We start from the raw sequence: 27,525 nt of genomic DNA on the forward strand, positions 1-27,525 counted from the left end.
TGAATATTATCAAAATAGAAAAATGCACATATTTAAATAAAATTTAAATGTCTGCAATGGAGTTAAAAGTAGAGATCATTTTATTTCATATCCAACTGCTATTTGAATGGTCTCAATTTCAGTCTACTTCTAATACAAACTTATCTGTTTTCCTTTTAATGCTTCAGTCTAGGGGCTCATCTGTTTTACTTCTTTGTCTTTTTGAATCTCAAATCTATGATCCCATTCTATTTAAAATAAACAAAAATAAACAATAAATGCTTAAAAACAAAATATTCAACAAGAAAATAACATGGACTCTCTTGAAAGCATGGCAATGTTTCAATCCTCAAATGTTCTTTTGTAGGAAAATATTCCAAAGTTTCTCTGACACTGAGAAAACCATCCAACTTTTTTTTGATGCTATGAAAATCATCATTGTTCTCTGGTGATAGGCTTCACAAATAACTTTTATTACTCCATTTCTCTGAGGAAAGTATAGAGGTTTATTTCCACTTGTGGTTCATTATCCTTAATAGAAAATTGAAAATTATGGATGCACATACTCTAAATATTTTCTTAGGCATCAGAAAAATAAAAACAAGAAGGTATCATTACTGAAACTGGAGGCTAAAGATGCAAGAGAATAAGTATGAGTTTTAAAAAAATGAAATGAGAGTGTTAAAGAAAATAAAGGAAAGTAATTGAGAACTGTTGGAATCTTTACAAACTGCTAACTCATTAGAGTTGAAAGATTATTGATCTGATCTTACAAGAAGATATTTTGGGCCAGAACCTGAAACAAGGTACTAAGTAGAACTAATTGATACAATGCTTGTGTTTGCACCTTTACTCATTGGAGTTCACACGTTTGGGAAATTTCAGGGTTTAGTATGAGATCTCTGAATTCACACCTCCCTTGAAGCTCTTAGGGCCAGAGAGCACTATGGAAGAAAACCCATAATCCCATTCTCTCAGAAGAGTCATATATAAGCCAGTGAAGAGTGATTCATTCGAATATTTTCCATTTGGCTGGCTGGTAGCAGAAGAAGAGTTTTGAGAGGAAGAAGCTATGAGTTGAGAGTTGAGCGGGAGATTGAGAAGGCTCTCTGTGGTGGCTGGGTTCCTGCACTTCCCCCACTGAGACCAAGCTGGTCTGAAAGACTCGCCAGAAAGCTAGCCGAGCCCCAAGTGAAGGAGACAAGAGATTCATTCCATCTTTGTGCTGGCTGGAGGCTGAAGAAAGTAGAGGCAGAGGCTGAAGGACAAAACCTTTGGATTTGGAGATATTCAGAGGGAGCTCTTGGAATCAAGCAGAGAGATAGGCCTCTAAGAATATCCCGGCCCAAGGAAAGAGACAAGACTTGGAAGGAGAAATAAACATTTGTATTTTTACCAGCTGGCTGCATTTGGGGTAATTATTGATCTGAACTGATACTAAGGCTGACTCCAAGAAAATCTCCCCCGAGAAACCTACCTTCTCCCCTAGAGAGAACTATTCTACTTATTTTAAAAGAAGAAGATCACCACAGAGAACACTGAAAAAACTTATTAGAAATTAATTTAATAGACTAATACAAGAAAGATACAACTTTACCCAAACAATAAATTCCCTGTATGCTAGAATGGACTAAATAGAAGTTAATGATTCGACAATACAACAAGAAATATTTACACAAAATAAAGAGATGGAAAAAAATTAGAAACTATAAGGTATTTCATAGGAAAATCAGATAGGGAATACATTAAAAACAATAGGAAAATAGACTGTCAAAAATAAGAAGAAAATAAATCAAAGATAAATTACATAATAATTATCGAATTCCCTGAAAGTTATAATCATTAAGACAATAGACATTGTATTTCAAGAAATCTTAAAAAAAATGTAAATAAACAGAAAACAACAACTTCATTTTTCTAAGATCCTGAGGGCCAAATGGAAGTAGAAAATATCCACTGGTCATATTTTGGTAGAAATCTCAAAACGAAAACTTTCAGGCACATTACAATCAAAATTCAGTTTCCCAGCCAAAGAAAACAAACCATAAGCTGTCAGAAATAATTCAGTTACCTAAGAGCATAGTCAGAATCAGGCATGATTTAGCATTCACCAATGTAAAGAAGTAAAAAGCTTTGAATATCACATTCCAGAAGCAAAAAGATGTAGGTTTACAAGAAAGAATAACTTGCTCAGCAAGTCTGAATAAATCCTAAAGGTCAAAAATAGAATTTTAATGAAATAGAAAACTTCTGAGTAACCCTGATGGGTGAAAAATTGTATAAAAACTTTAAAGTAAAATGCAAGAAAAGAGAAACACATACATTAACATGAGCAATTTATCCTTGGGGACTAAACAAATTGTTTGCATTCTAATGTGTGGAAATTATATGTGTCTCCTCAGAACTCTACATTCATCTCTAGGACACATAGAAAACATGATATGGAGCCTGGAAATGGGGAGATGTTTTGATAATCTTAAAAGAATAATGAATAATAATAAGAAGAAAAACATTTTAGGTGTGAAAAGGAACAAGGGATGACACAGAAAATTGTCTTAGATTATTGGAGTGACCTGTAGGAATATACAAGCAAGGAGAAAGAAATAGAAGTGTTTGATACTTGTTCCTCACTTTCATCTGAACTCCTTCCACAAGTAAAAAATACACACATAGTTAAGTACAGATAAACATTTCACTCGTCAGAGTCCTAAAGAAAATAACTTCTGAGGATGTACAAAATATTTAAGGAAGATCCTTGTGAAATATCAAAAGATTAAAAATTGAAAGTGGGTGTCCCCACTCATTAAGAAATGATTGCAAAAGTCAGAGTTGTATAAATATATTGAACTCTACTTCCATGTAAGAAATAATGAAGAGCCCTTGACACTTTATTAACTGTGTGACAGCTAAGAAAGAAAAAAAGGAAGGAAGGAAGGAAGAAACAAGGAGAATCTTTGGAGAAACCTAGGAAAAACTGTATGAACTAATGCAGAGTGAGGTAAACAGAATCAGAATGATTTATGTAGTCACAATAGTACGAAGGGACAACACAAAGACAAAAATGATGATTTAAATCAACATGTCAATCTCAGGCAAAATATAGTGCATAAATTCAATGAACATTGTTAGTCTTGTACTATGTTCCTGTTCCTGTGCTTGGAGCTAATATGGGCACAGACTTTTAAATACCCATGATCTTCTCTGTGATGAATTTCTCTGTGATGTCTGTGTCGTGAAAGTTGTGGCCCCACAGGAAGTGTGATGGGACTGGATAAATTTTGACTTTTGTGCTTTGTCTAGAGTGACTAAACTGATATGATATGTTCTCTACCCAGGGATTTACTGATGGAGATTTATCCAAAATTCAATTTGGTGGAGCAAATGTCTCAGGATTTCAGATTGTTGACTATGAAGATTCCCTAGTGTCCAAATTTGTACAGAGATGGTCAACACTGGAGGAAAAGGAATATCCTGGAGCTCACACAAGTACAATTAAGGTTGGCTTCTTTTTGTCTGTTTATTTATTTGTTTTTCTATTATAGTCAGGAGGTCAAAATGAGTTTAATATTGTTTATGGTTTTAACCATTAATTCTTATGGAATAAACTACCACTCATTGTGGACAGTGTGATTTTATTTTATTCCATTTGTCTTTACTGTGATTACTTAATGAAAAGAGGAGAACAAACTAAATAATAAGCAAAGCTCATAACATGGCCCATATCTTTTCTCAAACCTCTATTTTCTTCCTGGTGATTTGATTTCCTGCATCACTGGAGTGAAGAACTAGAAGTCCATGAATGCCTTTTGTCCTGCTACTTTCATTCCTTCCTTCATTCTTTCAGTGATTTATTTATCTATTGTTTATCTATTTAATCTCAGTTTCCTGGGATTCTGAGTTTAAGTGACTTATCTAGTATCAAATAACAAGAATTTTGTTGAGGGAGTGGGTGCAAAAAAAACAAGTCTTTCTGATTTTGAGGTCAAATTCCTATTCTCTAAGTTTTGTATTTTCTTTCCTACCTTCTTCAATCTGCATAATAATTGTAATATTTTATATTTATATAATATTTAAAGGTTTGCTGTATACTTTAGATACATTTCCCCCTAGGGATGATCTTAAACTACATTTGTGGCATTTGTTATCATTATTATACCTATTTTCAGGGATGAGTAACTGAGATGTTAAATGACACACCTAAAATCACAAACTAAGTACATGAATCATGATTGGAGGAAAGATAAATTTTTTTTCTTTCTAAAGCCCATGTTCTATGTGCTATTCTAAACTTCTTTATGGCATAGTGGATGTTCTTTTTCAGATTGTGCATGATATGATCTAGTATCAGAAAGGAAAAAAAAAAAATCTGTGTTCTCCACTTTGCAAGTGCACAATGCAAAGAGAATACTAAGTGAATACTACCCTGTGATAATTTGGTCCTTGGGAATCATTAGAAGATAGATGAATATTTGTCTAGCTTCATTTAGAAAAAAGATACTCTTCCAACTCACTACCAACTAACCAATCAGTCAGCAAATGATCATCAATTATGTGTAAAGCAAAAAAGCATAATTTAGTATAATAAATGGTACTCTGATGAATCATAAAAAACCTTTCTGTTATATTTTTTATATTATTATGTATTGTACATATAAATACATTTATTTAGACATAATCTCTTTTTTAATATTTTTTCTTCATCTATTTATAAGAAGAATATTCAGTCAAATAATTTGTCCTTTGTTGATATATCTTTTATGCAGCTGACTGTCTAGACTTTGAAAAATATATATATATATATATAAAATATTGGGAAAAGTCTCATATCTAGAATGGATGAATAGAGTGGACTTTTTTTTTTGAGAACTCAGGAGAATCTGCTTTTACATATATATATGGAATATTGATATAAGTAGTATAATAAATTTATATGCATATATGTAGCAATATATGCATATAAACCCACATATAAATATAAATATACATGTATATTTAAGCCCCATTTGTTATTCCCAATGTAAACTTCTTCTTGATTTTATTTTAACAAGATTTCTAAGTAGTCATATAATCATAAAATGTTTGAGTGGGAGAAATCTTAGAGATTATTCAGTCCAAAGTTCTCATTTTATATATGAGCAAACTGAGACTTAGAGAGGTAATGTGAATTACTTGAAGTTCAGACATGAATTTCAGTCTCCTAATTAAAACTCTACAATTATTTTACTTATATGCCCTTGAAAAGAATTATTATTTTATAGATAAGAGAATAAATATTAGATTGAGTTAAACTACATTTGCCATTCTTCCTTTTTTATATATCTGAAAATAATTTTATTATATATTTAAGTGAATTAATATAATTAAAATTAAAACCACATTTTTTAAAGATACACTGAAATAATTTACTACCATATATGATGCTATGTTTCTTCCTAGTACAAAATCTGCATATTAGGCAATATAAAAGCAGCATTGATTTTGGATTATGTGGCATTTTAAAGATCATTTAAACCAACACTTTCACTTTACAATTAAAGAAATTAAGCACAAGACAAGTTCTTGGAGTTGGAAGACATGTTAGAGGTCATTGAGGGAAGAAAAATTACAAGGTTAAGTGGTTCTCTCAAGGTCACATGTGATTACTGGCAGATCTGGGATATGGACTCAATCCTTTGATTCCAAATCTAGGATTCTTTCCATTGCACTGAGGATTAGCAGTGTACAGAGCACTGGACCTGAAATTAAGAAGAGTTGAATTGAAATTTAGCCTCAGTTAATTATTACCTGTATGACCTTGGGCAATCTCTGCCTTCGAGATTTCAAATGTAAAATGGGGATAATAATAACACCTATTTCACAAGGTTGGTTTGCTTAGCATAGTACCTGGCGCATAGTACAAAAATGCTTAAAATGCTTCTTCCTTTTTCTTTCATGGTGATTAGCAATCATTAGACACTGCATTCAGACCAATACGATTGTTGCTCTCGCATACTCAACAATATCCAGGAAAGGTTTCACAATTGGACATGTGAAAAAGTTGACCATTTTTCCCTGTGCACAAGGACATTCCAAAGCATCCCGATCTTGCAGGAAACAAGGCCACCCACACTTTTATAGTGAAGTTTGACCCTCTTTAGTTATTCAGGCCAAAAAAGGTAGGGAGATGAAACTAAGATTTTTTCCAGAGAGAACCAACCCTTTGGAGTACATATAAGATACTTCTACTACCAAACAGGGGGTCATATCCCATTTCCAGTTGCAACAAATCTCTGCTGAAAAGCACAGGCAGCTACTGAAAATTAAGCCTTTTTCTCTTCCTATGAGATCCAATTAGGAAGGAGTAGCTAAAGATCAGTAGGTTATAAGTGAGATTTTTTTATTCAGTGTGATCAGAACTTTCTATATGTGATAGATAAACAACAAAAGACAAGAAAGGGAAGGGAATTGAGCTTTTAAAAATGTACAGTAGGAAGTTAAATTAGACCTTAATGGGATTGTGAAATATAAAATTGCTTATATAGTAATATAAATATATGTAAATTATATATAATAAATTATCTAAATAATTTATAATAAAATGGTATATTTCATATAAATATGATTATATATTTAACAATCACATTTAAGTCTAATTTTATATTTATATATTTTACATAATAAATATAATAACTTCTAAGTCTAATCCATATATATGTATACATATATGCACACACTAATAAATGTAATAATTCATATTAGATCAAATTATATATATATATATATATCTACACATATATTATATCTTTATTCCTACTTGTGATTGTAAAAATAGACATACTGTGGAGAAAGCATGAGATACAGAAGAATCTTGAATTTGAAGACAAAAGATCTGTCTTTGAGTTCAGCCTATGTTATTTACTACCTATGTATTGTTAACCTTTCTGAACCTCAGTTTTCCTATCTGGAAAGTGAGACAGTTGAAGCAGAAGACCTTCCTGACATCTCTTCTATCTCTAATCTCTAATCCTAATCAAAGACCTTTTTAATTAACTTCATAAAAAATAAAGAAAATAAATGCTATAGCATGCATAATGAGGTCTGAAAATCATTTTTTAAAATAAAAACTATTTGACTTTTTAATCTCAATTTTTGTCTATTTCATCCTAAGTATTGAATATAAAGCCGTGGAATTTTGTTCTCTTAGCTTTTTAAAGATCCTCATGCTTTAAAAAAAAAAAAATAAATTGATGAAACCCAGACAGTATATTTATTTAAAAAAAAAAAAAAACAACTTTATTTTCTGCTACTTGAGGAGAATGAAAGAATAGTTTGGTCTAGTCACATGCATTGGCACTCAGCATTTATTGTTTTGATAGATATAAATTTCAAAGAACTGAAATTATGCCTGCTTAGAGAATAGCATTTCTAGAGATAGTAAATGTGTTTCTGACAACTCAAATAGACATGGGGCTTTTTTTTTTTTTTAAACATATGAGTTCTTCCCATCCTGTTAGAGTACAAAATAGAGGCTTGCCTATTACTTCAGTTTTGTAGGCATTTCTTAATCTACCACATGAATATTGCTGCACAAGTTCTTGGATGGAGAGTGCATGAGTTCATTCATTTGCAAATGGAAGCAACTTGTTCCTTTCAAGTCCTCTATTAGTCATTCTGGAGCCTCACACTGTTTCTTGATGTGACAGTGATCAGAACAAAAACAGTGACTTAAAAAAAAAAAAAAAAAACACACACACACACTCTTGAAAGCCAAATCATTGTTGATGTTCTTGATGCATGATTTTTTTTTTTTAAGTGGAATAAAAGACAATAAATCTGTAAGCAATGCATTGAGTAAACTTTAATGTCAATTTGGAAAGAGAGAGAGACAGATAGAGAGACAGAGAGAAACAGAGAGACAGAGAGACAGAGAAAGACAGAGACAGAGATCCTTGACCTGACAATATACAAGAGTATACTGGGCCTTTGCTTGAATCTCTTCCCAATCATCATCTCCCTCATTGCTGTGTCCTTTTCATTTGATTGGCTTGGGGGGAACTACTATCTAGCAGAGGAGGTTCAAAAGTTTTCTGCTATAGTAGAAAAACACAGGTATAAGATTTGGGAGGCCTGGCTTCTTGTTGCTGTTATGCCATGAATAACTATGGGCAACTTTTTGATAATCTCTGCCTTCTTAAATGGAAGTGAAGGGATTTAGTCTGAGTAATCTTTTCTGGAATTCTTAGTTTCAAAGCTTTTAAAGATAAATAAGAATCTTCAATTAGGTTTCAGGTTCAGGTGGGAGTAGAAACTCTTTAGTTGGAGATAAAGAACAAGGTTTTCTGAGCATGGATAAAGGGATTCTTCGGCATAGAGTAACATTTTGCCTGTGGGAGGCCTACAATCTGTCTAATGGATGAAAAAAAGCCATATTTCCAGAGTGCTGTCAATGAATGCAAAGTGTTCTACCTTTATAGGCAGAGGAGAAAAAGGAGCATACCAAGGAATTGTAGAACTCCTTATATATGAACAATATGCATCAAGTATGGTTTGCCATACTAAGTTGGCCATACTGCCATACTAAGACAACATCTCAAATAAGACCAAGCCTATCTCTAATTTGAATCATTAATGAATCATCATCCTTGACATTATCCAACAATATAATAATAGTGAATGCATAAGAGACAAGAATAATGACAAGTACAGTAGAGATTGAGTTAGTAATTTGTGGTTTTTGTTCAGTCATTTTTAGATGTGTCCAATTCTTTCATTCCATTAGGAGTTTTCTTGATAAATATCCTAAAATGGGTTGCCGTTTCCTTCCTCAGCTCATTTTATAGTTGAGAAAACTGAGGCAAACAGATTTAATGACTTTCTTAGAGTCTCACAGCTAGTAAGAAACTAGATTTGAATTCAGGTCTTCCTGACTCCAAAGCCAGCACTCTATCCAGTATGTCCTGAATTATACCTAAGCTTAAACCCTGCCTTATCCTTATAAAATATGTGATATGAGTTAGTAACTGAATCTCTCTTAATTTTAGACAATAATTTTAGGTAATATTATAAATGAGTTTTGATCATCATGATAATGTGAAGCCCCTTCCCAACTCTCAGATGAAATTTGATTTACTAAACACTAAACTTTAGTAGTAACTAATATTACATTGTAACCCAATGAATCCACTAAATTACATTGTAAGATCAAGTTATCCTAAATTTTAAAAATGAGTTTACCTTAGCACTATCATGTCAATAAAATGCTTATTTATTGCATTAAATTATAACTTAGTGATCTGAAGAAGGTTCTTCTAAATTTACTTAAATTAAACAAGTTTCATTCAGTGAATAGGAGGTTGATTGCTAGAACATCAGTGCTGAGTAATAAATGTCTGTATAGAATAGAAGCAGCTAGCTGCCACGCTATATACAGTGCTGGAGTCACCAAGACCTATTCAATTCCTTGATACTTCCTAAAATTCTGACTCTCTACAAACTGCTTAATTGTTCTCATTTTTAGTTTCCTCATCTGAAAAATGGAGATAGTGAGCATTCATTCACCTTATAACATTGCCAGAGAAACAAGCAATATATTAAAAGTGACTAGTAAACTTTAAAGTATTTTACAGTGTTGGAATCCTTACTAACTGCTAACTAATTAGAGTTGATCTAATCTTACAAGAAGATGTTTTGGGCAGAACCTGAAACAAGGTACTAAGTAGAACTAATTAATACAAGGCTTGTGTTCACACCTTTACTCATTGGAGTTCAATGAGTTCACACCTCCCTTGAAGCTCTTTGGACCAGAGAGCACTAGCATAAATAGAGCTTCAATGAGCCAGTCAAAGAAGTTCTTCAGAGTGAAGAAGCTACAAGTCGAGATTTCACTGGAATGACACGAAGAGTGGAGCTGGCTGGAGGCTGAAGAAAGCAGAGGCAGAGGCTGAAGGACCAGACCTTTGGATCTGGCGACATTTGGAGAGAGCTCTTGGAACCAAGCAGAGAGATAGGCCTCTAAGCTAACCGGGCTATATTGGAGATAATAAAAGATCTGAACTTTTATCACCTGGCTGCATTTTGGGAAGAAAAAGCTCACCACATTTTGGCGCCCGAACAGGGACCGATTCAGATCCATCTGAACTAGATCACAACATTTTGGCACCCTGAACGTGGGGCTAACAGACCCCCTCAGTGGATTTCAGTGGAAAAGCTCCGATCCTGATTCAAGTGGAAAAGCCTCTGATCCTGATCCAGTGGAAAAGACTCTTCAATCCTGAAATTAGGGTGAGTGCAACAAAGAAATTTTGTTAGAAGAGTTAAAGTAGAATTTCAGCTAAGATGGGACAGATATTTAGAAAACAGCCTGTTTCTGTTCAAGGAAAATGTTTAGAGAGCGTTGTCAAAGTTATGGAAAGCCAAGGTTTAATTATAAGTTTACAGCAAATCACTGAACTTTTACAAACTGTAAAGGACATATGTCCTTGTTTCTCTCTTGATAAGGAATTAGATCTAAATGAATGGAAATTGGTTGGAGAGGATCTTTGTCAATTCTATGATAAAAATGGGCCTAACTCAATAATTAATACATATAATGTAATACAATTGGCTATAAGAAGTTATTTAAGTGATAGAATGATGAAAAGGAAAGTAGAGGAGGAAGAAGTGCCAACTTTACTAGGTGAAAAGGAGGACAAATCAGATGAGAATGGAGTTAATTACAATTCTGAGTATGATACTTCACAGCAGGAGGAATTAGGTGATTCCACATCTCATGACCCTCCCCCCACAATTAACCCTTCATGGGTGGAACAAGGGGGAGGGAGAGAGACAGAAACACAGTCAGCTTCTCCTGTAAAGCAGAATTTGACAAGATTAGAAAAAGCATTAATTAAAGCAAAAAATGAAGGAGAAGATATATCTGATTTTATAAATGCATATCCTGTGATTGAAAAGATTGACTCTTCAGGTCAAAAAGAGAGAAGATACAGTCCTTTTAATTTGGGAAAAATTAAAGATTTGAAAAAGGGTTGCACTCTTTATGGGGCTACATCATCTTATGTGAAGATGTTACTGGATAATTTGTCTTATGAAATCTTAACCCCGAATGACTGGAAATCCATCACTAAAACATGTCTTGAACCAGGACAAAATTTACTGTGGCTTTCGGAGTTTCATGAATTATGTAGGATTCAAGCCCAACACAATAGGCAAACAGGACAAATCACTTTTGACCAACTAGCTGGTCAAGGTCAGTATGCAGAGAGTTCAGAACAGATTTATTATCCCATAACAGTATATGAGCAAATTTCTAAGGCTGCAATAAAAGCTTGGAATTCTCTCCCTGGACAGAAAGATGGAAATAATGCTTTCACAAAAATAGAGCAAGATCCCAATGAACCTTTTGCAGATTTTGTGGGACGTTTACAAACAGCTGTAATAAGAACCATTGGAGACAATGCAGCAACAGAAATAATGACTAGACATTTGGCTAAGGAAAATGCCAATGAGGTTTGCAAGAGAATTATATGGGGGCTAGACAAAAATGCTCCTTTAGAGGAGATCATAAGACGCTGTGCCACAGTGGGCACAAATGCTTATTATGCCCAAACTATGATGAACATGGAAAGACAAGGTCCTTCTTGGCAGAGGAATTCTAGAGAAACTCGTCGATGTTTTCAATGTGGAAAAATTGGACATCTAAGAGCCCAATGTAGATACAGAGATACAATGAGAAGACAGGGTGAGAGAAAACCCAAAACCCCATGTCCAAAATGTAACCGAGCCTTTCACTGGGCCTCTAAATGTATATTGACCCAGAGGAAGGAGAGGCAAGGCCCAGCTCCAAAGTATCAATCAAAGGACAGGTGGGGCATGATAGCAGCTGAGGTTACATCCAGAGAGCCTTTAGAAATTCAGGACTCTGATGTCATCAACCAACAGAAAAGCAATCAGGATTACAGTTGGGAAGAATACAGGCCTTTTAAGACAACAAGGCAATATCCAGTGCAAACAGCTCCAATGTAATTACCAGATGATGAGGAGAAATCCCAAATTTGGTAAATAGAAGGGAATTAGGGTAACTGCTTGGGGAAGAGGATCTGCTTATATTTCCACAGATGGAGAAAGATCAGATGGCTGACAATGAGACTGTTAAAAGAACTTTTTAAAATCCCAGGAATCATTGGATTTCCTAAGACAAGATGAGACTGTTTCAATTCTTGAAAAACTAGCAAGAATCATTGGATTCCTTAAGATGAAAAATTGTTGATGAGACTTTTTGCAGTACTTCAGAGCTTACAGGAACTATTGGATTCCTGGCACATGAACTAATGGACAATGGATTGCTTATGGACTATTTCTAGGACTTATGGACATGTGTAAATCTTCAGGTTGATTCATGTTGTTACATTACTACTAGCCTGTGTTATATTGCTATGTGCTTATGTAAATTATGTATAATGCCTCCCATATTGATGGATTTATGTGTACCCCTTCAGAAACTCACTGATCTGATTAGATTTCCTATTTCCTTTGGTGTTTTCATCTAACAAAAGAAAGGGGGAGATGTTGGAATCCTTACTAACTGCTAACTAATTAGAGTTGATCTAATCTTACAAGAAGATGTTTTGGGCAGAACCTGAAACAAGGTACTAAGTAGAACTAATTAATACAAGGCTTGTGTTCACACCTTTACTCATTGGAGTTCAATGAGTTCACACCTCCCTTGAAGCTCTTTGGACCAGAGAGCACTATGGGAGAAAACCCACAATCCCTCTCTTGAAGGAGCATAAATAGAGCTTCAATGGGCCAGTCAAAGAAGTTCTTCAGAGTGAAGAAGCTACAAGTCGAGATTTCACCGGAATGACATGAAGAGTGGAGCTGGCTGGAGGCTGAAGAAAGCAGAGGCAGAGGCTGAAGGACAAGACCTTTGGATTTGGCGACATTTGGAGAGAGCTCTTGGAACCAAGCAGAGAGATAGGCCTCTAAGCTAACCGGGCTATATTGGAGATAATAAAAGATCTGAACTTTCATCACCTGGCTGCGTTTTGAGAAGAAAAAGCTCACAACATTTTGGCGCCCGAACAGGGACCGATTCAGATCCATCTGAACTAGATCACAACATTACAGGGAAACTTAAAAGTATTTTAAGCTTTTATTTTATGATATCCACTCTTTAAAAAAATAACATTTGTTTAGGACATACTAAAGGTCTTAGTGCACTGACACATCAATAGCCTTGTTCTGACAATATACAAGTATTTTGTTGCCCTTCCTTGGGTCTTAGTACACTGATTTTAGGGATACTGTATAAACATTTATTATTTTTTTAAGACAGTAAAAATCATGTGGAACAGAATTAAATGTAAAAAAATTAAATTTTTATTAATCTAGAAATTTTGTACTAGATTATTTCCAGAAAACATTATGAAACATTTAAAGTAATTATGGAAAGGAAAAGTTGCTAACTCTTTTGGATCTCAAAAGCTCTCAAGTGAGGCAAAATCCCCAATTGCCCCAGTGTGGGTATGGCTCTGTGCAAGAGATAAACATGTTGAATACTGAATTGTAATTTTTAAAGAGTATTGCCTAGTTATTGTGGATATTTAAAGTTCAATCTTCCGTCTTGGCTTAATAGAAAAAGCAGAGGATTGAGTTTAGAACTTGAATTTTAATACTGGTTTAATTATTTTGTGACCTTGGGGATATCATTTTTTTCCCTGAGTTTTCATTTCCTCATCTGAAAGTAGATGTAATATTGTTTCCAAAATTGTAATAGTCTTCTGCTATCATATAAACTCTCAGTCTCAGCTGAAGCATTTTGTAGGATATTAACAACAAATAGACCTATCTCTCTCAATAATTTTTGTGAAAATACTTTGTGAGGTAAGTTATGACACAGAAATAAAGATAGTAAAATGATTATTATTCTTATTTTTATTATTATGAAATCTATATTAAGGTCTTGGCAGTGCTTCCATATTTTCTAGCTACTCAGGAAAAGTGGGGAGTGTTTTCCCTCATGACATGAAATGTGATGGGCATAATTCAACATGAATAATTTGACACCATTCTACCAATATATACACTATAAAATCAAAATAGACATTTTCCTTCCCTTAAAAAAGGATGTAGAGAGGCAGTTTATGGAAAAAATGATTTGCCACTGGTTGAAGAGTGATTCACCACTCTTGCTATTTTTTATGTGAACTCTTATGGGATATTACTTAAAAAATAACTTCTTTGCAAGTTATGGCTTTATCCCTTTGAACTTATCATGTGGTGCATCCAATCTCACTATATCAACTACTCCTACTTTATGTTAGGAAACACTAGATCTTTCAGTGATGGTATATTGTTAAATGCCCCAATGCTAAAGTTTCTGAATTAGTATCTCCAGAGAGTTTATTAGGAGTTTCTAGAAGCTAAGTTGCTTCTTTAAGTTCTTTAATTAATACAGTAATGTATTTGTATATTAACTCAAAATTGAGAGGCTTTTAAAAAATTTTTTTATGGGTTTTAAATTGTTCTACTTGGCAGAGAGAGTAGCTTAAGCAGTGAAAGAATTAGGTAATGGGTCTTCAACTTAAAGGATTTTTCGTATCTGAAATATATCTCTGTAAATCAGTTCTTCAGGGCACCTAGGAATTAAAGAATGTGCATAGAACCAAAATATACAAACATCTAAGTACAAATTTTAAAATTAAATAATCTATATTTGTACAAATTTATAAAAGCAATCTATGTTTCTAGATACATAGATCTGTATTTATACAAACTGGAGTATTTGAAAAGATTATGAGAATATACTTTATTTAATTATGTACTTTTGGAATTCTCTATGACTTTAGTGTTAGAATCCTTACAAAGTGATGTCAGTTGCCTAATTTAGCATGGTACTTAGCAAATCCTCTAGCTCACTAATGCATTTAAGTACTCATTGGAGTTCACACTTTTGGGAGATTCACAAGTCAGAAACCCATAATCCCACTCTCTCAGAGGAAAAGTCAACCTTTGGGAGATCATATTGAAGAAGCTGACAGAGGCTCAGTCAGTTAGTTAGTTCAGAACATTGCCAGGAGTCAGAGAGGAGCACTCTGGGAGGAAGCCCACAAGCCCACTTTCAGAGGTAGAATCAGAGTCATTCCAACTTTCACCTTTGTGCTGGCTGGAGGACAAACCTTTGGATTTGGAGACATTCAGAAGGAACTCTTGGAACCAAGCAGGGAGATAGGCCACCAAGAAAACTAACCGGGCTATTTTGGAGGAAGCAATAATAAAATAAAATAAATAAATAAAATAATAAAATAATAATAAAAGTTCAGATCTTAGTGAACTTTTAACACCTGGCTGCATTTGGAGTGATTATTACTTTTAACTGAAACTAAGGCTGCCTCCAGAAAACCTCCCCAAGAAACCTGCTCCCAGAGAGAACCATTATATTTTAAAGAAAAGAATACCACACTTTAGTAGATGATTTTGTGAGTGGTTGCTGCCCAAATCATTCAGTACCTATTGGTTAACTAAGGAACTTTTCATTTGAATCACGTTGATCCTCAGGTGGCCAGTTGACAGTTGATCCATACAAGTTTCCATGCCAGAAAGGACCTGTTAGACTTATGTTCTACAGGTAAAATCTTTGAGCATCCACAGTCACTCTGATGTCTTCAAATGAACAAAAATTCAGAATTATGGTATAAGAAGAGGGAAATATACAAACTGGATAAAGTTCTAAACAATATTCTAAAGTAGAAGGTAAGCTATGAGACTGTGCCAGAATGCTATTGCTTTGTCTTCTTCTGGCATAGAAAAGATTCTGGGTTCCTCAAAGCTGTCACCAACTCTTGTAGCATCTGCAGCTATTGGAAAAAGCTTTGAGTGCAATCTGTTGTCCCAAGAGTAGCCTATTTAAGTTTAGAGAAGGTTGTTTCCAGATTGGACACAGGCTAATTAATTTTTCTGCCACAAACTCTTGAAGAAAATCAATAAAATTATAGAGGGACCATGGCCTTTGTGCATCCTTGAAATATTCATTTAAGTTTCCGGGAAGCAGAAATACCTTTATATCTTCAGGGCTCAAAATAGGATCCTACACAAAGAAAGAGATAGTATTTGTCCAATTGGACAAACATGCAACTAAGATCTTGATCTCAGTCTGGGCTCTACCAATTATTTGCTGTGCAGTCTTAGGCAAATCATTAAGTTTCCAGAGTGTCAAAATAAGGGTTTGTGCTATTTCAACTATTAGCTCTAGAGTCTTTCCATGACATCTTCATTGATCTCTTTATTTAAATAAAGCCTGCATCTATTTAAAGGTAGAAGATGGTGCATTTCCAGAGGTAGTGTGTTGTAACCCAGGTCCAAGTTACATACTCTCTTTCCCCTCCCACATATACCTTTCTCTAAGACAGGATCTAGATACCATCTTGTCAACTAGTTATACTATCTTTGGAGAAGGAAACACATTTCTTACCACAATTCGGAACAACCAAATAACAGGAAAGTCACTTTTCCTGCTTAAACCTTAGTTTATTCATTTGTAAAACAAAAGAATTAGACTAGATGTCCATTAAAATCCCTTTCAGCTCTAGGTCCACTGTTTGCTCCTGTGATCCAGTGAAAGCCAGGGTTACATATAGTCCCTGATGATTTCTGAAATTCTAAATTGAGAAAAGTAATACAGATGATGTTTTGAATTTAGATAATGTAGATCTCTTGAATCTTTTAAATTATACTGGCATAAAATCTATCAAAAATTAAGTTCGGTCAATCAATAAATATGTGCCAAGCACATGGTAGATAGAGGACCACTTGGTATTAGGAAAATATGACTTTAAGGCTGATAGGTGTGGCCATGATCATGACATCTAAAATTCTAAATATTCTAAGAAACTCATTAAGGCTATAAATTAGAGACAGATATTAATCCTGAATAGTTGGAAGCAGTTTCCATACTGGAGGTTCTCCATATTAATGATCCAGTAGATCCAGTTTAGATATATAAATATGTGTGTTTCTAAGTATATGTATGTACACATATAAACATAAACACATACACCTCTATTTCTCCATTTGTTATATTTCCATATACCTATATGACACACATGCATATATCTATATATTTAGATCTATCTGCATGCATGCATGTATGTATAGATATGTATCTATCATATCTATCTACATATCAAGGAGGCAGCAGTGCTAACCTTACGGTAAAAAAAATATATATATACCTGAATTGATACCTGCCCTGAGTCTATCTTGTGTGATTTTGGGCTGAAAATAGTCCACATAGCCTCTCAGTGCCTCTGGAGATTCCCTTGAATATATATTTTAACTCATAGTCAGTTGTTAAATCCTCAATACAAAGAAATCATAGTTTCATCACCTACACTCCATTACCCCAGAAGAGCACAATCCTTAAATCAACTAATCCAGTCTAGATAATTTAGGCAAAACTTAATTGTGTATGTCCCTTCCTATATCCCACTCTTAACCAGGGAACTTGGTATTGATTTGTTCCTGGTGATGGATTTCCCAAAGCATCTGTTTTACTTCTGATATGGAGGAATAGACTAATAAGCTGTTTTGTTTATTGTCAACTACTTTTTCTTCTAACTCTTATAAGATGTGATGTTTGTCATGTTGCTTACAAAGGAAGTTGAGGTTTAATGAAGATTTTATGCTTTCATGCAGGAGTTTCAAAGGGCATGTGTTCAATATGCTTTACAGTAAATTAAAGGTGACCTTATCCCTGGCAGAGCTTTTCCAGAAGATGGAATACATTTGAATTTTAAATGAAGACAACCTGAATACCTAAATATAAAATATATTTTTCAAACATATGTTGTTCAGTTAGGAAAAGCTTTATAGTTTTCAATAGTTCTAAGTTATTTATGCTAAATTCATATATATTGTTATTATTATTGTTGTTATAATTATTGCTTTGAATATTTTCTATAAGTCTTGTGGAAACAGCCTTTCTGGAAGAATATTTTAGCAGTCCACTGTTTCACCCTTAAATCTCTAATTTGATCATTTCTTTTGAAACTATTTTTAAAAATAGAACCACTGAATGATACTATGTAAACTTCTCTTAAGAAATATGACAATTTCTAATGAGAAATACAAATTTATTAGCATTTAATTCAGTGTTGCAAATAATGAACTTCAAGAATATTTCTTTTTGTTCAATCAATATGATTATTTTACCCAAAAAATAGTACCCTCCCTTCCACTTACAGCTTCCATGCCCTTATTTCACTGAATTTTATTAGTTGTAATGACTGGGAAAAAATAATTAAAAAAAAATTGATAAAGCTTTTTGAGTTAGCTAACCTAGTGATCATTTCAAGACAGAGATCCCCATTATAATATTTTCCCAAATCAATAGGATGTGGCACTTGCATTTTGTTGGGTTAGTTTTTAAGAACCAATGTTGGTTCCCACTTCAGAAAGAGTCATTAGAAGAGATTTTAGGAGAGAAATATTCAAATTAAGTATAAAATGTACCAGTATTAAAAATTTTCTTCCTACCATGCTTCCTAATTTAATTAGTGATCATAGTTATGATAGGCAATATTTATATGTTGATTTAAGGTTTGTAAAATGCCTTGTTACTTATTAGTATACATTATCATACTGTAATATTTATTTCATCTCAGTAAAATAAATTAAAATATTCAAAAAAAATTATCCTGAACAATTTGGGTAATTTGAGGAGGAATGGCTTATTTTACAATGTTTTTATTAGGCTTGGTACAGATAGGAGAAATAAATCTATCTGTCATCAGTCTTGGGGATAGTGATGTGGAGAGGCTGGCTATATCTGAGAGGGCTTTATTTCATCATTTTAGCTGAACAAACTCTGAAATTAGGAGATATGGGTGCTACTGCTTTAAGAATTTGATTGTTATCAGAGTTCATAGTTAAGTCTAATGAAGCTTCACAGAAAAAGGAGTCTAGTCCGTCAATAATGAAAACATTTTCTTTTGGACTGGACCTGTGACTTCATTAGGTTAGGGGTTTCTCTGTGAAGAAACCTTGAAGACTATCTCCTCTGCAATTTGTAATCTGAGAGAGTCTATTGGGGTAAGGAAAGATTGAAAGATTTGATAGGAGTCATATAGCACTAGTACATGTTATAAATGGGACCAGAATTCTGATTTTTAAGAATATCTTTCTATCCATTATTACAGAACACTGCCTTTTTGTAATTTTTTTTATTTCCTTCCTTCCAGCCTTCCTCCCTTCCTCCCTTTATCCTTTCCTCCCTCCCTCTCTTCCTTCCTTCCTTCCTTCTTTTCTTTCTTATTTTCTTTGTTTCTGTCTTTATTCTTTTTCTTGATTCTTCCATGACAGATTATTTATGCCAATTCACCTCTCACTTTATCTTTTTCTTAGTATATTCCTCTTTCACTCCTTAATTTTATTTTTTACATATTATTTCTTCATATTCAGCTCACACCTTTGCTTTTTGTTTATCTATACTTCTATCTGCTCTAATAATGAGAAAATTCTTATGAGTTACAAGTATCATCCTCCCACATAGGAATATAAACAGATTAACCTTATTAGTATGATTTTCCTTTCCTGAATACCCCATTATGCTACTTCTGAAACCTGTTTTTGAAAGATTTTCTATTCAGCTCTGGTATTTTCATTGTGAGTACTTGAAAGTTCTATATTCCATTTAATATATACCTTTTCCCCTGAAGGATAGTACTTGGTTATGCTAGATAAGTGATTCTTGATCATAATCCTAGTTTCACTGCTTTCTGAAATATCACAGTCCAAATCTTTCAATTCTTTGATGTAAAAGCTGCTGAATCTCCCCCCCCTTCACCCCCGAGGCAATTGGGGTTAAGTGACTTACCCAGGGACACAGAGATAGGAAGTGTCTGAGACCAGATTTGAACTCAGGTCCTCCTGAATTCAGGGCTGGTATTCTATCCTTTGCACCACCTAGCTGCCCCAAAGCTGCTAAATCTTGTACCATCTGGCTGTTGCTCCCCTATACCTAATTTTCTGCATGCTTGCAATATTTTTTGTTTGACCTTGGAGTTCTGGAATTTGGATGTAATATTTCTTAGAGTTTCCATCTTGGAATCTCTTTCAGGAAATGAGCAGTGGGTTCTTGTAATTTCTATTTTACCTTCTGGTTCTAGAATATGGAAACAGTTTTCTTGATAACTTCTTGAAAGATGATGTCCAGGCTCTTTTTTTAAAATCATGTTCCCAGGACTTGGCACATGGTGACATCCAGAGATACTTTGAACTCTTGAATCCATCTTGTAGAAGGCCACCTCAGAAAAGTCCAGTTTCAGAGCATCTTGCTATAAAAATACCGTCATGTCACAGTGGTCTCATTCAGATCAGATCAGATCAATCTAATTTATTTCTACTCCTCAGGTCATAGAGAAGGTTAAACTGCCCATTGCCATACCAATTTTCAGGCAGAGGAAGGGGGGGATTCCAGAAAAGGAGCAATGCAACTAGGTGATAGTATGATTAAGGCTTAGACAATTTTTTGGACAGAGTAAAATAAAGCCAGAAGTAAAATACAAGCAAACTGGTTTTCCAAAATCCTTTTTATAATAATATTTGATATGTGCTTTTTCATCTTCGTTAAATGAGGGTATTACATAATGAGATTTCTAAAATCCCTTCAAGATATAACCATCTGTGAGTTTATGATTTTGTCTCCATTTGATACCACTTCTATTTGACCTTGATTTCAAAAAGTTCTTTATTGCATAAAATGTAATGATGATGTTGACAACCAGGTTGATGACAATAATGTTATTTTCCCTCTCTGGGGCTTCAGTTTCTTCATCTATAAGATAAAGTTGAACTGGATAATTCCTTTGGTTCCATTTTTCTCAACTATACTTTTTAAGGTGTCATATTGCCTTCAAACCCTCTTTTATTCCACTCAGGAATTTGCATGCTTGTGTATATAAATATATATTCACAAATATATTTATATAGAGAGAAATAACTATGCAAATTGAATAATTTTGGCTCTGAACAAATGTCCACATTGGTTGCTTCAAGGTTCCTACTTTATTTCTTGCCCAAAGAATTATTAAACTGCCTATTTCCTTAGACTCAGCAATACTGCTACTATGTCTGTTTCCAAAGATGATCAGGGAAAAAGGAAAATAAATTATATGTTCTAAAATATTTATAGCAACTCTCTGTGTTATGGCAAAAAATTGGAAATTATAAGGATGACCATCAATTAGAAAATGGCTAAACAAGTTGTGATCTATAATTATAACGGAATATTATTGTGATATAAGAAATGATGAGCTTGATGATCTTAGAAAGTCCAAGTCTATGAAGGACCTATGAAGTAAGATGCTTTTTGCATCCAGAGAAATAACTGATAAGTAAGTGTATATGAAGGAAATGTTTAAAAATTGTTTCTTTTTACATCAATACCCTCCCCAAAATAAAACAGAAGTATCATTATTGTGATTAATTGCAAACAGTTTACAGTGATAGAGATAATAATGTACATAGTAAATAAAATGTTGAATATATTTTCATAAAGAACTATTTTTGTCTTTGTATCTTAAATGCCTAGAACAGTGCTTGGCACATGGAAAACATTTCATAAATATTTGCTGAGTAAAAAATAAAATTTTATCTTGCAGCTTAAAATCTCAAAACTCAGCTTATTTCTCACTTTCTGCAGGAGGCCTTTCTCCCTTCTAATACAGAGAATACTTGTTTAATGGAATGTTTAGCTTTAGATGCTTTCTCTATAAGTTATTATAGCTCTCTGGGGTTCACATAACTCTAACCCTGAGTTAATGATATAATAATATAATTCTTCTAAGTTAATGATAGATTGAGATCCATATCAGTGAGAGAACTTCTTACACTTATGCACCATCACAAATCCTCAAAGTAATTTTATTTGTGGCTTATTTTCCCCTTTTTTTTCTCTGTGGGAGATAGAGAGAGTTGCACTCTACCTTTTCATTTACTATATGGTTGGCAGGGAACTCATTGGCTCCTGGCATCCATGATTATAACAGCAAGTCACAGAATAAACTGGTTGATGACTATTGGACATGGAAACATGTTTAAAATTGGTGTTAGGTATAATTTTTTTGAAAAATAAGGAACAATAAATATACTTTTAGTATTGAATAAATAGCACATTTGGAAAATGGACCATAAAAACACTTTAGCAGATTTTTCCTTCCTGGGTTAAGTTATAATGTGAATGCAATATAGCATAGCAAAAGCATAATATCCCCCAATAGAATATAAATACCCAAATTCAGCAGAGAGATTTTATAGAACATAAACATCCAGGCAATGTGAAGGCTTGTTTTTCTCTCTTTCAAAGATGGAGCTAGCTGGGTCATGATGATGTTCCATTCAAATTGATTTATGTGTGCTTCAGAAAATGGTAAAATAAAACTGAAATATCTAATTACTCAATCCAAAAAAAGTGAACATATTGAGTTACAAAAAGTAATGAGGCACATATGTAGACCATAAACTAAAGCAACTAGATCGCATATAGTGTTTCCTTCCTTTCATCCCTGATCAGTGCTTTGTATGATTATGTCTTTAATTCAAATGAGTGATCATCCTGATACTTGATTAGTTTCTAGTATTTTTAAGAGGGAGTAGACATCTGAGGGATCTTTCTTCTAAAGATATACATACTCTTAGCAATAAGGATGGTGAGAAAGATGGAGAGGAAGAGGATGGTGACTGTCTCTTGTATAACTATTTTATTTCTTTATAGCTAGCAAAAATTCACAGAAATCATTGACATTGAGAAGAACCAAATAAAGGCTTTGAGTAATGCAAGGAATTTTATATGATTAAAACTTTAGATATTGAGTATTAACTTAATGGATTAAAATTGGCATCGTTTTCTACTTTCAATCCTTAGTTTTTATTTTGCATTCAAGCCTTTTTTCCAGGATCAATATAAAAATAAGAATCTATGCCAATATTTTGTGACATTGTGCTGGATACTTTTCAACTTAAGCACAATGGAGTGGTTCCCCTCTAGGAAAATAGAAGCAAAGGCTTACTTGATGCATGATTTGCCTAACATCAAAGAACTAAGTAAATGCTAGATATAAGATTTGGACAAATTTCTATAGTTTATTAAAATGCTGTTATTTCAATTCCATTCCATTCAAGAAATATTAAACATTCATAGCTAGGTAAGAAACAAGAAGAATAACCGAAATCAATTTTTAAATAATATTTTTTCAGTTATGTGTTAAAACAATTTTTAATATTTTTTAAAAAAAGTTTTGAATTCCGAATTCTATCTCTCCCTCCTCCTCTCTCCTTAAACTTCCCTGAGATGAAGAATCCAATGAGTTTTTTATGTGCAATCATGTAAAAAATGTCCACATTATAGTTACTAAAATTAAAAAAAAAAAATCAAGACATTCAAAAGGGCAGAGTAGAGAAACAGAACACAAGGTTATCAATGTTGATTTGTTGGTTGATTGGTTGATTGTTGTCATGTTCTTGAATACAGTGATCATTATAACAAGGTAGGGCTGTGGCAAGGTGGAGCTCATGGGAGGGGGAGTAGTTATGCTGAAGAAAAAGCTGCATAAAAAGAAATGGATTTTAATTATTCTTAGTAACTAGTGTGTTATACTCAGTACCATCCAAACTTGAGTGCCTTGGGACAAAACCTCAGACCCCCTGCCCTAGTTATAGTTCTGTAAAAAGCTAGGTTGGGCCAGAATGAGTGACGTCTATTGAGAGTACCTAAAAATCCAGTGAGATTAAAAAGAAGGAACAAAGAGAGCTGAATGTTCACACTGTATCCTGTAACACAAATCTCTTGTATGGTTTTATGACAAGTTTTGCAATATATTTCAAAGTTTGTCATCCTATCAACTCCAAATGAGATAGAGCCATGGAGTAAGGCTCTATGTTATGCTTTCTTGTAAGAATTATAAATAAAGAAAGATAGTATTAATTTTAAATATAAAACTAAAGTAATTGATCTGCCCCACATACTTTAGCACTTTAAAAGAGTAATGCTGTGTTTGGAGGTTCTGAAGACAAAGATCCCTCTTCAGAGACTGCACTAAAATGGTATCTGGAAAAGTAGACCTGAATAAATGTATTAATTTCAATTAAGTATAAGCACATCGATGTTTCCTATTGGTTTACTAAAATGTTTTGCTGGGAATGAACATTTTAATTGTAAGAAAATGTCTCAAGAAAACCAAACATAAATGTAATATAAATGTTATCTCAGTGTTCAGTGATGAATCAATGACAAAATTCAAGTAAGGAGCTAAAGAAGATTTATTTTTGATAGGTCTCTCAAATGAATTTATTAGGAAAAAATGCAGAGTAATAACTTTAATTTGGAAGTGAAATTAGACTTACTGCCACTTGGGGTAAATATGAGAGGCTGAGAGAAAAGATTTTTTAAGGAGAATTCAAGAAAAGAAAAGGAAACTGTTGCAGAGAAGACTGTGGCTAGGAGAAGGAATTAGTTGGGGTCATGCTGAGCATTAATTTATATCTATGGTATGGGAAAGTCTAGTGATGCACTTCCAGTATATAAAAGGCTGATTTTATTTTCATTACATTATGAATGAATTTCATGAGAGCCATTTGTAAATAGGTAAAATTCTCCTGATTAAAGATGACAGGGATTTAGGATCTATGTTCTTATATACTTTCTAGAAGACAAAGGGGAAACTTGTAGGAATGGGAGAGTAGGGGAGGGAAACATGGAGACAATCATTTCCTGTAGTCCTGAGATATGAATAATTATAACAAGAATTTAGCCAAGGATGGAAAAAATGACTGGCAAGAATAGGAGGAATATACCCTGCTACATTTTGGCACTTTGAGGAAGCTGTGATGCTGAAGAGAAAAATATGAAAAATTAAAATTAAAGTAACATAAACTTAGAAAGTTTATAACTTTGTTCCAAGAAAAAGTAATAGCAATACATTTGAGTTACTTTTTAGATAAAATCTCCATAATTTTAAGAGCATTCATTTAATTTTAAGAAAGTATTTATTATTGATATTCTTAGCAGCTATTTTAAATGTTTGTAACTGACAGGGAGAAATATCTTTCTTTGGGTAAACATCTCATCTTTCAAATATTTTCACCTATTTCAAATGAAACAAGAAAAAGACTACTAACTTTATTGTTTTATAGCTCTTTGATAATATATAATTAGATTCAGTAAAATTTTTCAGACAAGTTATATATTTTTATCCTCAGTTATCATGATAGAAATCTTTAAAAATCAAATTAAAAGTAAACATTAGATTGTAGTCAAAGAAAATCAGCCTCTTAGAAATGTGTATGTGCCCATGTATGTATATATACATATATGCATATGTAAATTTATATGTATATATGGATGTATACATACATGTACACACACACTCTCTCTCTCTCTCTCCTCTCTTCATTATTGAGGTAACTCCAATGTCTCTTTTAGAGCAGGAATCTTTAACTCTTTTCTGTGTCCTGGGATCCTTTGGCCTTCTTATGAAACCTATGAATCCCTTCTCAAAATAGTTTTTAAGTGCATGAAAAAGTATTTAGGATTAAAAAGGAAACAAAATTATGTTAAAATAGTTACAAAATATATATTTTTAAATGACCATGGACCCCCTGAAGTTGAACCTTATTTTAATAATATTAGATCCCAAGAGATACTTAGGATCAGCAAATGATCCTTCCTCTAATTTTTGATCAAGTGCTAGAACATTTGTCCAAATTAGTTAAGTCTTTTCCACAGCACATCTTAGTAGAATTCACCAGATCAAACTAGTTTACCTGGAAGGTGCAAAGGACCTTTATAAAATTATGTCCTCTATATAAACTGCCCTAGGAGCAAAATAACTAATTGTTCCATTTGTGTGTGTGTGTGTGTGTGTGTGTGTAAGATTATTTTATTTTAAGTACCTTTCCTCAATATCCCAAGAAAGATTTCTGTATTAGCAATATCTTCCTTTTCATTTTGTGAAGCCAGTCAGCAGTCAATTATATTTGATATTTCAAGAACATTAAAATTATTTGCTTTATCCTGAGCAAAAAAAAAAAAAAATTACTTTTTCAGAGATCACTATTGTGCATAAACTTGTTAAAAACAAAATGAAAATTTAAGTAAAATCTGAAATAAATAAATAATTAAAAGGAACCATTAAAATATCTAATGTAAGTTCACAAAGAAAATTATTTTCATGATCATTATTCAAAGTTACATATTAAGACCTTGGTTTCCTGTTTTATAAAATCAAGAATTTGTACTAGTTGGACACCAACTTTTATGTCTGCTCTGTATATGTGATCCTGTGGTAGAGATGACTTGTATTCAGTCATTTTCTTTACTGTTTTGCTATAAATCTTCTCTCCCCTTTGTTCCCCTTCCCTCTCTCTTCCTTCTTTTCCTCTCTTCTTCCCTTCTCTTTGTTAATAACTAAAGCCAGTATCAAGGGGATCATCTCCCTTCATCATTTATCTTAATCTTGCTCTGGTTAGAAGCTATCTCCAGAAGCTTTCTAGCAAAAACCTCATCCATGACACAAATCAATGTCATCAATATTAGCTAAGAAATATAATTGGTTTATTCTATTTTTTGAGATATTGAGAGAAGAAAATTTCATAACCTTTTCTAGTAGCTCGTTGTTTTACTCATTAAATAAATTAATTCAACAGCTCCTATTGTTACATATCCTAAGCTCTCCAGAATATTGTTTGGGCACTTGAAAGCTAAGATTGAAGAACACTATGCTTTATTTGTGATATTAAAAAGAAAAGGGCACTTAGATACCAGGCTGCCCTATTGCAATATTTCATACTGCAATCCTATCGTGGCTTTGAAACTACAAGTCCTTGAGTAAGGAAAACAGTAATTTTTTGTGGACGCCCACTTCACCATCTGCATATTTAAATCTAACATAATTTGATGGTTGAAAGTTAATTTATTTTTTCTAGAAGCTTTTCTAATTTGGCCAACTCTCCTGGTTTTTAAGATTTTAGCAAAAAATATAATCAGGACAGTGACAAGTTTGCTAATAAATCTTTTCAAAAATTGCACAAGAATTACATACTTATCATAGCTAATTGGGGCAAGAAATAAAAACAAAATTTTCATTTTTCATAATTTTCCAGCATATACTCACATGTATATATAATATATATATGCATACACATTCATATTTGTGCATGCACATATATGTGTTGATCTGAGTGTGTGTGTGTGTGTGTGTGTGTGTGTGTGTGTGCATATCTTCAGTTTCTAATCTGTTCTTTAGTCCTAGATAATTGGACATTTCAGACTGGATGTCCTAGACAAATTTAGCTATTCAATGTATCAGAAATTGAATTCATTGTCATCCCTATTCCCAACCTTTCCCTTTGCCAAAATTCCTTATTTTTGTGGAAGACATCATAGTCCTAGTATTTTAGTATCATGATTTCTGGATTATTCTGAACTCCTTATTCCCTTAACCTACACAATCCAATTAATTGTCCTTAATAGTGCTATTTTTATATTTATGACATCTCTTTTCTCATCCCATCTTC

The 27,525-nt window shown here is 33.3% G+C and overlaps 1 protein-coding gene across 7 annotated transcripts in view; it reads left to right on the forward strand.

Moving 5' to 3' along the window:
• GRIA2 (glutamate ionotropic receptor AMPA type subunit 2) overlaps positions 1 to 27,525 on the forward strand; it is a 174,870-nt gene that overhangs the window by 105,109 nt on the left and 42,236 nt on the right. For all 7 annotated transcript variants that reach the window (XR_007948472.1, XM_051967021.1, XM_051967027.1 and 4 more), the window contains exon 6: positions 3,315 to 3,476. Coding sequence is in view for 6 of the 7 variants with exons in the window: in XM_051967021.1 (XP_051822981.1) it covers positions 3,315 to 3,476 (162 nt within the window). In the remaining variant the exon portion in view is untranslated. The remainder of the gene's footprint in view (positions 1 to 3,314; positions 3,477 to 27,525) is intronic.

Source organism: Antechinus flavipes, chromosome 6 (assembly GCF_016432865.1).
Source record: "Antechinus flavipes isolate AdamAnt ecotype Samford, QLD, Australia chromosome 6, AdamAnt_v2, whole genome shotgun sequence".
NCBI lineage: Eukaryota > Metazoa > Chordata > Mammalia > Dasyuromorphia > Dasyuridae > Antechinus > Antechinus flavipes.